Consider the following 15,050-nt stretch of genomic DNA (forward strand, 5'->3'; position numbering starts at 1 on the left):
GAGATCTTACAGAAATGTTCTTGTAATTGCTAAGGATTTTCAAATTTAATAAAATTTCTTGGGAAGCATTTATTCTCTCTTTGTCTTCATATTGTTGCATTCTTGGTTATGAGTTGGTAGGTTGGTGTGGCCCTACATCAAGTGGTATCAGAGCATACCTTCATTAGTGGTATCAGAGCACATACCTTCATCATTTGGTATGCTTTTTCCCCTTCTCATATAAAGTAACACAATATACATCATACCTATTTAGACAAAAATTATAAACTAATTATTATTACTAATAAATTATTAGTGAAAAACTAACATAAAAATGTAATTTTACTCTTAAAGTGATCTTTAAAAAAAAGAACCTCCTTTTTGAAACCAACATTGAAAAACTAAGCATACCCGTACAAGACAACTGAAAAGCTATACACCATAAGATTTTCTTGAGTTAAAACTTTTTTTTGGTTTGATTTCTCATCAATTTGCCTTGTGCCTTTAGTACATTAAATAAAAATAAAAATTCTTAAAGCTTGTAATATTAAATGGTATCTCTATTCAATTTATTATTTTATCTTATATCTTGATATTATAAAGTATTTTCACATGTAATAGTATTTCAATTAATATTTTAAATGAAAAATAGTGATTATATTTTCTTATTTTTATTTTTATTTAATTTTATAATTTAATTTTTATATATAGTTTATTATATAATAATAAATTAAAATTATTTTTTTAATTTAGATAAAGTATTACAAATGAGTGCAATGATTTTTTGAAAAAATTTATATAGTTTTATTAAAGAATAATTAAATAAATAATATTTTGTTTCTTAGTTTTTATTATATTTTTAAAAGTAGTATTTTGCATATAATAATACATTAAAATCAAATTTAAACACAAATTCTAACTTTATTGATTAAGTTTATTATTCTTATTTTTATTTCTAATATTTTATTTTTTGATTCGTGATTTGATTATCTATATTGGTATGAAAGTTGAAAAGTAAAAAAATGCATATATCTTTTGGTTGAAATTTTGTCACTATAACATATTCTCCTATTCGTTTCTATACTACATATATACGCTTACATTCAACCTCCTAAACTATTGCAAATCCTATATAAACCAAAGAAACACATTATATATAGTAGGCTCATACATATTGGAATTAGGCACTACTATCACAAAGGTTGCACTATTATATTGAATAAAAAAGCCCATTATATTACTAATAATAAGTGAAATAAAATGGTAACACTTTTTATAAACAAAAAAATTTTAGAACTACTTAGAATCAATCATCTGAACCATTTCTTCATCATCTCCTCCCTACTCTCATTCAAAGTAAAAATTCCTTCATGGGTCTTGCTCTTTCCCTTTTTAGTCTTTCTTCTTGCCTTCTCTCTAGCTTTCTCACCTTTTGCACTTTGGCCTTTGTCTACTGGTTTCATATGAACTCTTTGTTTTCCTTTTCCCTAGTACTTCTTGGGACTCAATTTCACCCTCCTACATTTGCATGTACATCAACAAATCTTCTCATCTGCCTCAGGCATCCTCTATCTATTTCTCCTTAGGATTTGTAGAAATCCACAGTAGAAATATTTGAAAATCCCTTGTTGTGCCCATCACTATCCCTTAGGGCCATCCCTTATTATAATTCCCACTCTAGGATCCTCCCTCCACAAAATGGGGATCATACCTCCAACTTAGTTCAAGAACACATAAAGTCTCGTGGTCCTCCGTTCCTCCTACTTGCTACCTAATTATAACACTTGTGCCAGAAAAATGGAGGATTTGAACAACATATTAGTACGCAAGTGAAGATTTTTTTTAGATATTCATCCCATAGTAATTTAACCACAAACCCTTGAAATGGTTGTCATCAAATTGAAATACACCCCTTATTCTTCTTACTATGATCTCAACCCTAAATGTAGGAAACTAGCTTGGCGAATTTACTTTGGCAAGTTGAATCCATGTAGACCCCTACTAGCCATATTCAAAATACTCCCTTGGCCACCATACTTTGTAATTACATTACATAATGTGAATAAGAGAAACAACCAAAAAATAGCATTAATAACAAGAGAAATACACAAGGCATATCTATTCTAGTACTAAAGAAAGGTACACGACTAAATTTGTAAGGACGTAATCAATTATTAATACCAAAAGTAATACCTAACATAATCAACATGATACATCCTATAGTATTAACCTATTTAAATACACATAATAACTTACCAATATTGACGTGTGATGTCATTTATTTTAGTGTTGCTTAGAATGAACATATTAAGAGAGAGGTACATGAGCATGTGCATTATGGTGATCTAGAGCTTCCTTGCCACTTACCCTATAATCTCCCCTTGCTACAACAAAACAGACTAGTGAAAAAGAATGAATAAAATTCCAACATTTTCATCCACAAATATAAAACTTATGAAAAACTATCCGTTCACCTATAACTTCCCATATTTGTTAGTCCATAAGGTAGGGAACTAAAGTTTTCACCTGTGGTCCATCAATTAATCTTTACAATTAAAGTCATCATATTTCTAAAGTTCAAAAATGATTTATTTTTATACTATTTTTTACTTATTAATTTCTTAATTTTGATTGGTTGATCTCCATTTTCCTAGGGATAAAATTGATTTATCCATTCAAAAAAATTTAGAAATTAAATTCCAAAAACATCTTCAAAGTCTTTGGAAACAACATGAAGAGTTCATGGTTTAGTCCTCCAATTGAAAAATACAACTCGATCTATAAGTGTAAAGATTGTAGACTTTGTTCAATGTAAAAAATGAAAACTTGGACCCTGTGGCTGGAACCTGCATCATAGACATCAATCCAAGCTTGCTAATGTTGTTGACTCGTTTCTCACATGCTGTAAGAAAATGTCTTTAACATCAGCCAATTTTTGGAAATCTTGTGATATCCTTGGCCAATATCATAGATAAGGTTGATTTCAACAAGGTGGACTTCCAAGAGCTCAACCAACTTTAAGTTGTCCAAGCATTTGTTGCCATGACAAGCATGGCAGGTGTCATAGACATTTGCAAACCCACATAAGCAATCAATAATAAAAAAACATAAACATGAGACACTTCAAGAAACCACTCAATTAAAAAAAAAAAATTCACAAAAACCCTTTATTCAAATCAAGATCTAACTGCAAAAATGCTTGATAACTTGTTAGATTAAAAAAAATTCGTACCATGGTTGATTTTCCTCCAAAATCAAACAATTCATCGAAGAATATAAGAAAATAAATCCAAAACTTGTGTAGTCTAGTTGGATTTAAAGAATCCATGCCAATGCAAATGGGTGCAATACATGTGAAGGGCAAGTGATCTGAATGGATAGTGGTTCGGTGTTTCTGGTGAAATAGGGTAAATGCTTTGATGAAGCTAGATGGCCTATTGTTCCTCACAAAAATCATTTGGGTCATTGATTTATTGCTTCAGTTATTTTCTTTCATATAATAAATGGTTCAGCTAGTAAACGACATTGAAAGCCTAAACAAACTTTTTCTTTGGTGAAGAATATTTGCTCACCAAGCTCCATGTTCAGCTCTAGAAGTTTCGACCCTTGACCTGGAATTTTTCCCTCAATAAATATAAGAAATTTTACTAGGTGTTGGACTAACTCTCCTCATAATTTTTTAATTTAAATTGAGTATAAATGACGACTATCTTTTGAATGGTAACATGAAATTTATTTTCAAATTAACACGGCAAAACAATAATGTAAAGTAATTTAACTTTTTTCCCCTTGTACACACTTGGTGTTTGTTATTTAAATGTAGTATATATGGTTGTGTACTACGTCAACTAAAGTTTAGTTACTTTATCTTCCACCCATTTAAGTGCACTTCAATTTTTAGTTGTAAAAAGAGTAAAGATTCTAGACTTTTAATTTTTGTGTAAAGTTTAAGAATATTTCACATTTTTAAAAATGTTAAAGTTGTTAAAGTTGTGCACATTGTATGTTGCCTACAAACATTCTATCTAAAATTAAACTTGTCATAACAATACGTACTCCTATATGTTTTTATAGTTGTTGTAATTCTAATTAAATATCATGACTCTATTCAACATATCTTATAACTTTCAGAACTAGAATATCCCTACAAAAAGTTCCCTTGAAGCCTAATATATTCAAAAGTAGACTTTGACTATTAATTTACAACCACCACTTGTTTCATTTACTATTGACCTTAGCACAAGACAAAACAAAAGACTCAAGCTCTCTCCAAGCTCTTGGTTATATGACCTCTTATAAAAGCACTAAATCTGAAATCAATGTTCAACATTCCTAATTTACATCCATCTTTAATGATTGCTCCTTTCCATTGAGAAATGTGAACAGTTATATCTCCCAATAAAACAATTTACAAAACTAGTTTTTAATATTGACATTTAAAATATAATCAATTAAATGTATTGGATACTGGAAAGCAACTAAGATAAAAAATTGAAGAATTATATTAACCGCTAAAAGTTTAGCTTAAAGACATCCCGTCAAATCAGATATATTTCTAGAAAAACTCAGAAGAAGAGTCGGACAAGAACACAGTTTTGTCAACGCATTCGTTCAGGCGAAAAGATAAAATATGACTCTCGTGTCTACTGATTAACATTAAGGGTTCAATATGGGGATGACGCGTTTCAACTTGTCTCTGTCCCTACCTGCTCCATGCGCGTTTCATTTAAGAGCTTTGAAATGTTGGCGGCGACTTTGCTATATCGTCGCAGACATTCATTCATCGATTTCACACTTCCAACGTCTCTACTACCGTCCATTGTACATTTTAACACTTACACTGCTCTGCAGCTACAGATGAAGGTGGGAGAGTTTCCATCTGCTAGTTGTGATGAGGAAGTGGGCATGGGATATCTTCATAAACGTCGCAATAGTGATACTAAGCACAAAATAGGCTGCAATATATACCGCACGCCTCAACAAGTTGGATTACAAATTCTTCTTCATTCTTCCACCTCCACAGCTCTCAAGTGTCAGATAGAGGTGGGTGAGTCTTCCACGTCCAGAGCTCGGCAAGATAAGAGAGACCGAGAAAGCCCCTTTGATGGCATTACGCAAGAGGCATCTGCACCATCTTCAACAGTAATGAAGAAGGGGCCATGGGATGTCTTTATTAATCATCGTGGCTGTGATACTAAGCACAAATTGGCCAGTAGTATCTATCATACCCTTGATCTGCTTGGCTTACATGCTTTTCTAGATGAAAAGGAGTTGAACTTGGGCGACGCCATAGCAGAAGAAATTGAGGAGGCAATGCGCACGGCTGGACTTCATGTCGCTGTTTTCTCAAAGAATTATGCAGAATCTCCTTGGTGTCTGGCCGAGCTTGCTTTCATGCTCAAAACTGGCACTCCAATTATTCCAGTGTTCTATCATGTTGACCCAATTGACCTCCGACGTGTGGCTCAAGGGAAAGGATGTTATGCTCACGCATTTTCCCAACACGAAGAGAAGGGCAGGTACTGTTAGATGTTAAATTAATTATCTCAGGCTTGGTCGGCACAGACCAAAGAACTCTCTAGAAACACACATGCAACATGTGCAGCCATTTTCCATTGTCCATTCCAACTGCCTTTCATGAATATTCCAGCTAACTCCTCCTACAGTGTAAATGGCATTTAATATATATTTCTCTATAAATATAATGGACTGGGCCTGTGTTCAGCAGAGCCCATTTTCTGGGTTTCTCCATGGCTTCTCCTCTCTATGGCTTTCTATCTTGTTTAGTTTCTTTTTTGTCTTGTGCTGTAATTTTAATCATGGTATCAGAGCCATCGCTAAGGAACAGTGAGTAAGAGTTTGAACATTGGAGCATCAATGTATGATATGCTGTTGTGCCTGATTGTTTTGGAATCATTTGCAAGCTATTTGAATCATTGGCAAAGCTTGGTGAAGGTGATATGAAAATGCCGCTGAAGAGTACCTAGCTTGGAGGAGATTGAAGGCCTGCTATTAAACTGAGAGAAGCCGTGAGAAGAAGGAAGCCTTGCATTTGAAGTGTTCTGCAATAAGGGAGTTGAAGCTGTACTTGGTGAGTACGTATGATCTGCTGAAATCACTATTCCAGTGTGGAGAAGAGACGTAAAAAGTGTTAAAAGTTTGGAGTTGTGCATTGCTACTGGTATTTGTTAAAGTTTTGCTGACCACAGTAACAACTCTATTGATCTGTATTGGTGAAGGCAACTGCATATTGTTATCTATGTGATGTGCATAGAATGAGGATTTTATTGCATTGTTAAATGTTTGGGCAAATGCAAAGCATTGTGTAAAGCTTTCAATTAGAGATGCAGTTTGTGGAGCACCTCTGTCCAAGCCCAAGTGCCAGAGTGTACGTACACAATTCTTGTGAGAGAAGAAGAATTCAAAAGAGTGCAATGTGAAGTGGAGAGATCAAAGTTGAAGGTGAAAGCTTAGTTTGCTGCTATTAAACAGGTTTTATTATATATTTGTGTTTGAAGTATGTGTGTTTGATATTATACATTAACTATTGAAGTTAGTTGTTGTTGCAGTAAGTGAAAATAGGTTGGATTGGTGGTGAGTTTGTTATCATGGTGCAATGAGGTCTGTTTGTGCTAATTTGAAGTAAAGTGTTGGAATTTGTAGTGAGAATGTGCTTGTCTAATTGTGAAGGATATGATGTTCTTGATAGTGGTCATGTAATAGAAATTGATTGCATTGATATCCCCCAACCAAGTGATTAAAATTGAATTAGTGATGATTTTTAATGGGCTATATGAATGTATGGGGTGCATTATCGGTTGTGCCCGACACCCCAAAGGTTTCTTGTTTGACATATTGATGAACCATGTATGTGAAAAGGATTCCTATAGAACTGGAGAGTACAGCGGCTGGGTACCCATGTACCTCGGTAGATGGATTTCTTTTTATATGGACTCAATAATTAGTTTGATGCAGGTACAAAAGAGAAAGGCCCAGAGTGATGATAGTTTCCCCATAGTTATGATTTGTGGTCATTAAAACCAGTGAGTGCTTGGTTTGTGATAATCCAAAACCACTTGAGTGTTTGAAGTTTGTGGTGATCTTAAAACCACTTGTGTGATGCTTGAGAAGTTTGTGGTGAACTTAAAACCACTTTGATATTGCATCGGTTATGGGTAATCCGTACAAAACCTAGAGTGATTATGATGGGAGAAACAAGAATAGTGAAAGCATTTGATAATTGATTGTAAATGGGTACCTAACAAGGCTTAAGGCCAGGACCCATCATTTCTAGATTATGGGGGGATACTTGAAATTTTTTGATAATTAATTTATGGGGGGATGTTAGATGTTAAATTAATTATCTCAGGCTTGGTCGGCACAGACCAAAGAACTCTCTAGAAACACACATGCAACATGTGCAGCCATTTTCCATTGTCCATTCCAACTGCCTTTCATTAATATTCCAGCTAACTCCTCCTACAGTGTAAATGGCATTTATATATATTTCTCTATAAATATAATGGACTGGGCCTGTGTTCAGCAGAGCCCATTTTCTGGGTTTCTCCATGGCTCCTCCTCTCTATGGCTTTCTATCTTGTTTAGTTTCTTTTTTGTCTTGTGCTGTAATTTTAATCAGGTACCCGCTAAGCAAGCTGGAGGAGTGGAAAGGGGCACTTGAAAGAGTCTCGACTCTCTCTGGCCACATTCTTAATGACAACAACGGGTAAGAAAACAAATACCCCAGCTCTTCGCGTATTTAGCAAGTCATTGTTTTTTTTTTGGCATGGTATTTATTTTGGTTTTTATATGTTCAGTGATGAAGGGATGCTCTTGAAGAGCATTGTGAATTCTGTTTTGAGAGTGGTGAAAAAAGAGCCGTTGGAGGTGGCCAAACATCCAGTTGGAATGGATGAAATCGTACAAGACTTTGAAAGAAGTCGACATGAATATGTTGAGAGCGAGGAGTATTTACAGATTGTGGGGATAATCGGATTTGGCGGCTCAGGGAAAACTACTCTCGCAAAAGAGATTTACAATAGGAAAAGCACTTCCTTCCATCGTTCCAGTTTTGTCCATGACGTGCGAGACGCCGCATCCAAAAATTCTTTGCATGCCAAGCAGAATAAACTGCTCAAGGACCTCCGTATTCAAGCTGATCCATTTGACAACAAGGAGGAGGGCAAAAGAACTGTAGAAAAAAGCTTGAAATCACTTAATGCTCTCATTGTTTTGGATGATGTAGATCACGAGGACCAACTCGATGCTCTGTTGCCACGAAGTAGGAATCTGAAAGAAGGTAGTCTAATCATTGTTACAACACGGGAAGGGGGCGTACTTGCAAATTGGGGCATCAAGTGGACTTACAAAATGCGACCACTGCAGCCTATTTATGCCAAGGAGCTCTTCTGCTGGCACGCCTTTTTAAACCCTTACCCACAAGAAGGCTTCGAAGAGTTAGTTGAAAAATGCTTAGACGTTTGCCAGGGGTTGCCTTTATCTTTGAAGGTCATTGGCGGACAGCTCTATGGTAAAGGGTCCAAGGATTATTGGGCTTCTCAGATTGAAAAGGTCCGCAGAATATTGCCCAGGGATGTGAAGGAGAGGCTGAAAGTAAGTTACGATGCACTAGATAAAGAGGAGCAAGAAGTATTCTTGGATGTTGCATGTTTCTTTATAGGTGAAAGGACAAGTTTGGCAATTGCTGTGTGGAATGGATCAGGGTGGAGCGGTCCATGTAGTTGGGAAACGCTTTACAATAAGTGCCTTGTTGAGGTTATTGAGGTGGACGGGGAAGAGCGTATACGGATGCATGATCATCTCAGGGATTTGGGTAGGGAGATTGCAGAGACACAATCACCATCTCGATTATGGTCTGAGAGGCAGAGTATGCACAGTCATATTCAGGTAGTTAAAGTTCTCTAATTTTTTTTTCCTTATATTTAAGAATAGCCTTTACACTTATTAAATAAATTGAAATTGTAGAACCGTTTGTTTTATTTTTCAATCTAATTAATAAAAGTCAACAAATAGTCATGTCAGTGCAAATAATCAGCTGTATAGCGGGTTTATATGTTCCTCTGATTAATCATTGCATGGAAACCTTTTATTTCTGGAAGTGTTTTTCCTTTTCCATTCCTCTAATTAAACTGAACGATTTATGTTCTTGATTTTTTCACAATAGCGAGGCATGCCGATTCGTGGAATAATGGCCGCCACAGCTAATTCTTGGAAAAACGGTTTCAGAAATTTGGACAACCGCACGCCTTTCAAGGAGTACATAGATATGATGAGAATTTCAAATGTTACTGTAGGATTACAGCTACTTCTTATTGTAGAAAATGACTTCACCGAAGAATGTGGGGAGCTATCGAGAGGCCTTGTGTGGCTTCGATGGCCCATGTTTAAGCACATATGTATTCCATCCTGGATCTCCCTGGACAACATTAGAGTTTTAGAGTTGATTCATGCTTCTAAATTAGAAGCATTATGGGATGACACACATGTAAGATATTTGATTACCTATTTTATTATTAGAAAGAATGCTTCCCTTTTTTATTTAAGGTGCTTTTGAATTTGAATCCAAATAGAAATGAAAATTGATTGTGTGCAGCCTCCTTTGCAATTGAGAGAGCTGCTAATTAGAGATGCCTTGGGACTTCAAAGCCTTCCGAGGTCAGTTGGGCATCTGAAGCATTTGAAAAGAGTATCCATTGTGAAGGAGTCCCAAGGGGCGATGCAACTATCGAGACTACCAGAAGAGTTTTGTCGACTTCACTCGCTGGAGCATCTTGACATAATCTACAGCAAACTACGAAGCCTACCTAGCAATTTTGGTGATTTGGTAAAGTTGCGGCATATATGTTTGAGAGAGAGTATGCATTTACAGATGTTGCCCGAGTCTTTTAGAAAGCTGATACACCTTGAATATCTTGATTTATCTTTGTGTTTTGAGCTCATCTTAGAGTCGGATATTCTGAAGAACATGACAAATCTCAAGTTTTTCGATGTTTCAGGGTGTAGAAAGTTGCAGGTTTTACCCCACAATATCACAAATCAAGGATCTCTAAAAAATCTTAATTGCAGAGAAACAAGCAGCTTAAGGGAATTGCCAGCTAATATTGGTCAACTAAACAGATTGGAAGAGCTCATAATTTGTGACTGTCCATTGTTGACCAGGTTGCCAACTTCTTTGGGAAACTTGTCCAGGTTGACCAATCTAACAATTCTCCATTGTGAAAAACTGTATGAGATACCGAGTCTGGCGAGCTTAGTTTTCTTAAAAACTCTTCGTGTTTGTAATTGCCCTGAAATAGTGAAAATAGAAGGATTAGAACATTTGACTTTGCTAGAGGAGTTGGTTGTATCAACAAACGGGACGCTATCTGGTATACATAGCTTGCCGGGCTCGGAGAGGTTGCAGACGGTGAATCTGCAAGCAGCGAACATATCAACTTTTCAATCTTGCATTCAAAGTATAGAGATAGAGGTAATACTCTTTGTATATGAAAATGAAATTGTTACTCTCAAATGTAACTGTCGTGTTTAACTGAAGTATGTTGCAACTGATTTGCAGAAGTGGCCATGGGAAATAACAGTATGTGGAAGGATCTTTCCAGGTTTTGGGTCAATGTTTGATTCGTTCACTTTTCCCGGTCTTGCGGCGGTTGAATCATTTGTGTATCCAATAAAGCGGTGGACATTAACATGGCCGGAGACAAGTTTGTCCAATGTGGCTGTGCTATGCTTTCTAGTTCCTTCCTCCAGAACTTCGGATGTAAGTGCTGACGAAGAACTATTTGATGGTATTGGTAGTTACGGAGAAATGGCAGTGATCAGGGTCTTGAGAGAAGTTTCCCCCATTTTGGATGAAGGATGGCACTTTCCTGCATCAACAGCAGTTGAAGACAACTTGAGTGGACCTTTTGGTGGATGGTTGATTGTTGGAGAGATAGGTGGCGTTGTCAAAGGTCTTAAACAACTCTTCCAAACTCTCTCTTGAAGACCACATGTACGAGCCTGGAGATTTTAGTATTAATAGTGTAATTTTGTCACACAAACTTGCCTCTTGAATTAAATTAATAAAATTTCTACTCTTACATTTAAAACAAGTTTGAATTTATCATTTTGAATGGTTCAATCTAAATTTGATAACTGACACACACAAAAATATATAAGATTTTATATATATGCCTTCTATCAAGTTTGCATATCATAAAAGAAGATTTTATGTAGTAGCACTCTCAATGTCAAACTCTACGTTGCTTTGCAGCTTTATATATTTCTTCCTTAAAATATCTACTTTACTTTGTTATGTTCTAGTTATTAAATTTGTTTTGGTGTTCTGTTGTGCCCTGTTTTTAACTCTGACTCAACCAGGTTTTTGTACCCTGATTTATCTACCTTTATATAGTTTGTTTAAGAAACAAAACTTTAATGACACAAACATAAAGTTTGTTGTAGATTTGTTGGTTTTTTGTATGAGCATGAGAATTTGGGTAGAGCAGAATACGGTGTTCTAGAGTATTAGGTAGAGCGAAATACAGAGTTCCAGAGTACTGTGTATCATAGTTACCAGAAACGTGACGGGAGACTTCCGTTTCACATTGCGACGGCCGAAACGGGTTTCCTGTCACGAAACCGCCGTTTCAAGAGATAATTTCAGTTGTTAATAATTTCAATCAAATTAAAAAAATATTAAATCTTCTTCAGTTTTGACTACTGCAGAAACATAAATAATACATCGACTGTAGGAAGTAATAGTATTAAATTCATGTAGTTTATGATCAGTTAAGTATAGTTTCATTTATAGTTATTTAGCATTTAGTTTTAATTTGTTACAGTTTATAATTTGTTACAGTTTAGAATCAGTTAACAACAGTTTCATTTATAAAAAAAAATTGGAATGTTTTAAGTATGAGTTAATTATATTAATTTATAATATTTAAGTATGAGTTAACTATCTAGTAATTTAATTTATAGATTTTATTAAAAATAGTTAATAGTTAATTATAGAATTAAGATTAAATAATTTATTTTCAATTTCAATATTTAGTAAATTTATTAGACTTCTTACACGTCACATTTTATATAGATACTATAATATATATATATATACACGTTTCTTATGTGCAACTTTTCATATTTTGCTTTCTCGTCATGTTGCCGTTGTCGTTTCACGTTTCTCGTTTCTGGTAACATAGCTGTGTATAGCAAAATACATTGTTCTAGAGTACTATTTGTTTGAAGATATGCTATGAGAATTAGCATGCTGAAAAGAGAGTAACGTAATATCGGATATGGCTGAATGCAATAGTAATTTGACTATCTTAGCTCACATATATCGGTTTAAGGGAGACGATTATAACATTTAACATGAACATATTTTTTACTCTGTAAATTTAATTAATTTGAAGATTTGGTTTTAAAATGGTATGTAGGAGTTAGGCTCTTAATATTCATCATGAGGAAATCAACTGAATGTGATGAATCAAATTGGAACAATAAAGCTAGTACTTCCAAATTCAATCAACTTTCCTACATCAAAAGTTTATAAGTTCTGCAGCGTCAGATGGAAGTAGGAGGATCTTCTATTTCCAGTGCTCCACACAAACATTTGAAATGGAATTACGCCTCAAGCATCTTCCTCGTCATCGACAGTAATGGGATACTTGATTCGTCAAACTAAAATTTTATGAAGAGTGCTTCTTTTCTTAGATTTTCTATTCAATCTGATGCAAATAGTTATATGTAAAGAAAGAAAAAGCTCTGGGTCAGAATAATGACGATGGCCAAAACAGGGTTTCCTCTCCATGATAGACTAAACTAGAAGAAACAACCTATGAAAATATAACTGAAGCAGTAAATACTGGTGGTCATGTGAATCTAAAAATGGAGACCGCCACGGGGTTTCCTAAAGAAGTGATCATTTCAATATATATTTAAAAAATATTGCTAATATGTATTAATATAAAATAAGTTACATCATACAAAGCATCATTCAGCGACTCCGATACGCTGGACAATTACAGTGGATACGTATATCCTTATTTATTTTTGAAGGACAAAAGAATAGCTACAAAACATCGCTAATGCAATACTGTGCACAGAGCACATAAAACCCATAAAGAATACAATCCTAATAGACGACACCTCAAATAGGAGAAAGCCGCTGAAAGACTACTACTCACTCCACAATACACTCAAGCCCATGTTAGAATATCCAACATAGATATAGAAGAAAGATGTTTAACAAATACTGATCGCTACCATTGTGACTGCTAAAGCACTGATGATGGCAGATGGTGTGAAAAGGGCTCCTGCCTTAGATGTTGGCTTCACGCTGGCTGTTGGTGAAATGCCTCCTACAGAAGCTGTGGGAGGAAGTAAAGATGGTGAGTTAGATGAGGGAGACACAGCGTTTGGAGTTCCAGGGGAAGAGGTAGGAGAAGTTGCTGTTGCCGGTGGTGCACTAGAACCTGCAAGAGCACCCATTCAATTATGTTCAATATTTTTTCAATAGAATTTATATTCACATCAATAACCAAAAAAAACGAAAAAACACAACAACTTTCTCTATGCAAAACTACTCTCTAATTTCACAAGAACATTAGTTCTAAGCCAAGTCAGAAAATGTGTAGACATACCTGCAGATGGAGAAGCAGCTGGAGCCCCTGCAGCTGTTGACAATGACAAACAACAATAAGAAACATGTCAGTATAAATTATTTTGACCAATGGTTTTACATTTTGGATCATACGGTGATCTATCATTAGGATATTAGAAAGTATAAAGAGTATTTTTTAAAATTACACTTTGTGATTCAATGTGTATAAAATAACACTATTTGAACTATCCAGCATCCTAATGAAAATCAAAGAACATGATGTGAAGCATTGATGAGCACCATACATTGTAGAATGAAAATAACAAAATAAACATTAATTTTCCCTTACCATTGCATTGACTGGCAGGTGGAGTGGTGATATTGCAAGCGCCTGGTAGAGCCAGAGCCCTTGTTTGATTGATGGGAATACCCAGAGGATTGCTGGTGTTGAACAGCTGGCAGAGGCACATTGCACTGTTCTTCACTACAGAAGATAATGAACTGCAGCAGCCCGGTGGTGGAGTCGAATTGGACAAGTTACTTGTGATATATCCCACACACGGACTCAATGTCGCCAGAGGAGTTGCACACCCTACAGATTGAGCAGCCACACCGCCATACTCTGCCACTACCGCTATTAATACAACCACAATCAATGATACCGAAACTAATCGTTGATGGAATTTCAGTACACCTGCCATTGTGAATGAACTTTGAAAAACAGAGAAATACTAGCAATAGGCTTTGGAAGTAGTGGAATTGAGAATGTAGAAGTGATTTTGTGAGATCCCAATTGGAAGACGAGTAATTTATAATGTGAACAAGTAGAGATTGCGTATCTGGAATTCAAAGATGTCTGTGCACGGAAGAGAAAGGTGGCAATCCCAGAGGGTTTTGGTGAACCAAACCTGATTCTTTATACTGATTTTAAAATAATTGAAGTACAATCAGCAGAAAATTCGTTGTAAGTTGTCTACCTACACCAATACCTATTCGTTTTTCAATTCGTCTTTTTGTAATAAATCCTTAAAAAATTGCCTTCTATATGAAGAATGTATTCTCCCACATTCGTAACGGACAAGGAAAACGATTTAAATTTTTGCATCATCAGCTTTCTTTTCATGTAGTTTCTGGAGTTTACCGGTAAATAGCCCGTATCTTCTGCTGCACAGTCTTGCCGCGAAGTTACCGTTACAGTTGGTGAAGAGTTGGTTGCCTACCTTTAATCTACGGTGTTTGTTGCAACATGTAGCGGCTGGGCACCGGCTACGGTGCAACATATTTGCACCGTGCCGTTAACATTTCCGTCACCTGACTCCTCTGACACTTCCGTCCTCTTGATTGTCTGTTATGCGCTCTTTCCAAAATCCGTAGTTTCGGCTTCCCGTTTTCGCATGCCATTTTTCCCTTCACAATTGAATATGAGAAATATTATTAATCTCCTATCTTGACACCCAAGTAAAAA

The 15,050-nt window shown here is 35.6% G+C and overlaps 2 protein-coding genes across 3 annotated transcripts; one reads left to right on the top strand and one right to left on the bottom strand.

Annotated features, from left to right (window-relative positions):
- Window positions 1-4,673: 4,673 nt before the first annotated feature.
- On the top strand, window positions 4,674-11,090 carry LOC149545917 (disease resistance protein Roq1-like). Of its 2 annotated transcripts, XM_089790881.1 has the most exons (7): window positions 4,674-5,498; window positions 7,619-7,705; window positions 7,797-8,886; window positions 9,164-9,484; window positions 9,593-9,854; window positions 9,996-10,468; window positions 10,556-11,090. In XM_089790881.1, exons 1-7 carry the CDS (start codon window positions 4,693-4,695, stop codon window positions 10,979-10,981), a joined length of 3,465 nt encoding a protein of 1,154 aa, XP_089647007.1. In that variant the 5' UTR covers window positions 4,674-4,692; the 3' UTR covers window positions 10,982-11,090. The 2 variants fall into 2 exon arrangements, with proteins under 2 accessions (XP_089647007.1, XP_089647006.1); XM_089790880.1 differs by having other exon boundaries at window positions 9,593-10,468.
- Window positions 11,091-12,919: 1,829 nt separating this feature from the next.
- Window positions 12,920-14,383, bottom strand: LOC149545918 (non-specific lipid transfer protein GPI-anchored 9-like). Its single transcript, XM_089790882.1, has 3 exons — window positions 13,935-14,383; window positions 13,626-13,658; window positions 12,920-13,457 (listed from the first exon to the last, which is right to left on the bottom strand). Exons 1-3 carry the CDS (start codon window positions 14,284-14,286, stop codon window positions 13,228-13,230), a joined length of 615 nt encoding a protein of 204 aa, XP_089647008.1. The 5' UTR covers window positions 14,287-14,383; the 3' UTR covers window positions 12,920-13,227.
- Between the last annotated feature and the right edge of the window lie 667 nt (window positions 14,384-15,050).

Source organism: Cupressus sempervirens, chromosome 7 (genome assembly GCF_028749045.1).
Source record: "Cupressus sempervirens isolate cs-2001-9-10 chromosome 7, ASM2874904v1, whole genome shotgun sequence".
In the NCBI taxonomy this organism is placed as follows: Eukaryota; Viridiplantae; Streptophyta; class Pinopsida; order Cupressales; family Cupressaceae; genus Cupressus; species Cupressus sempervirens.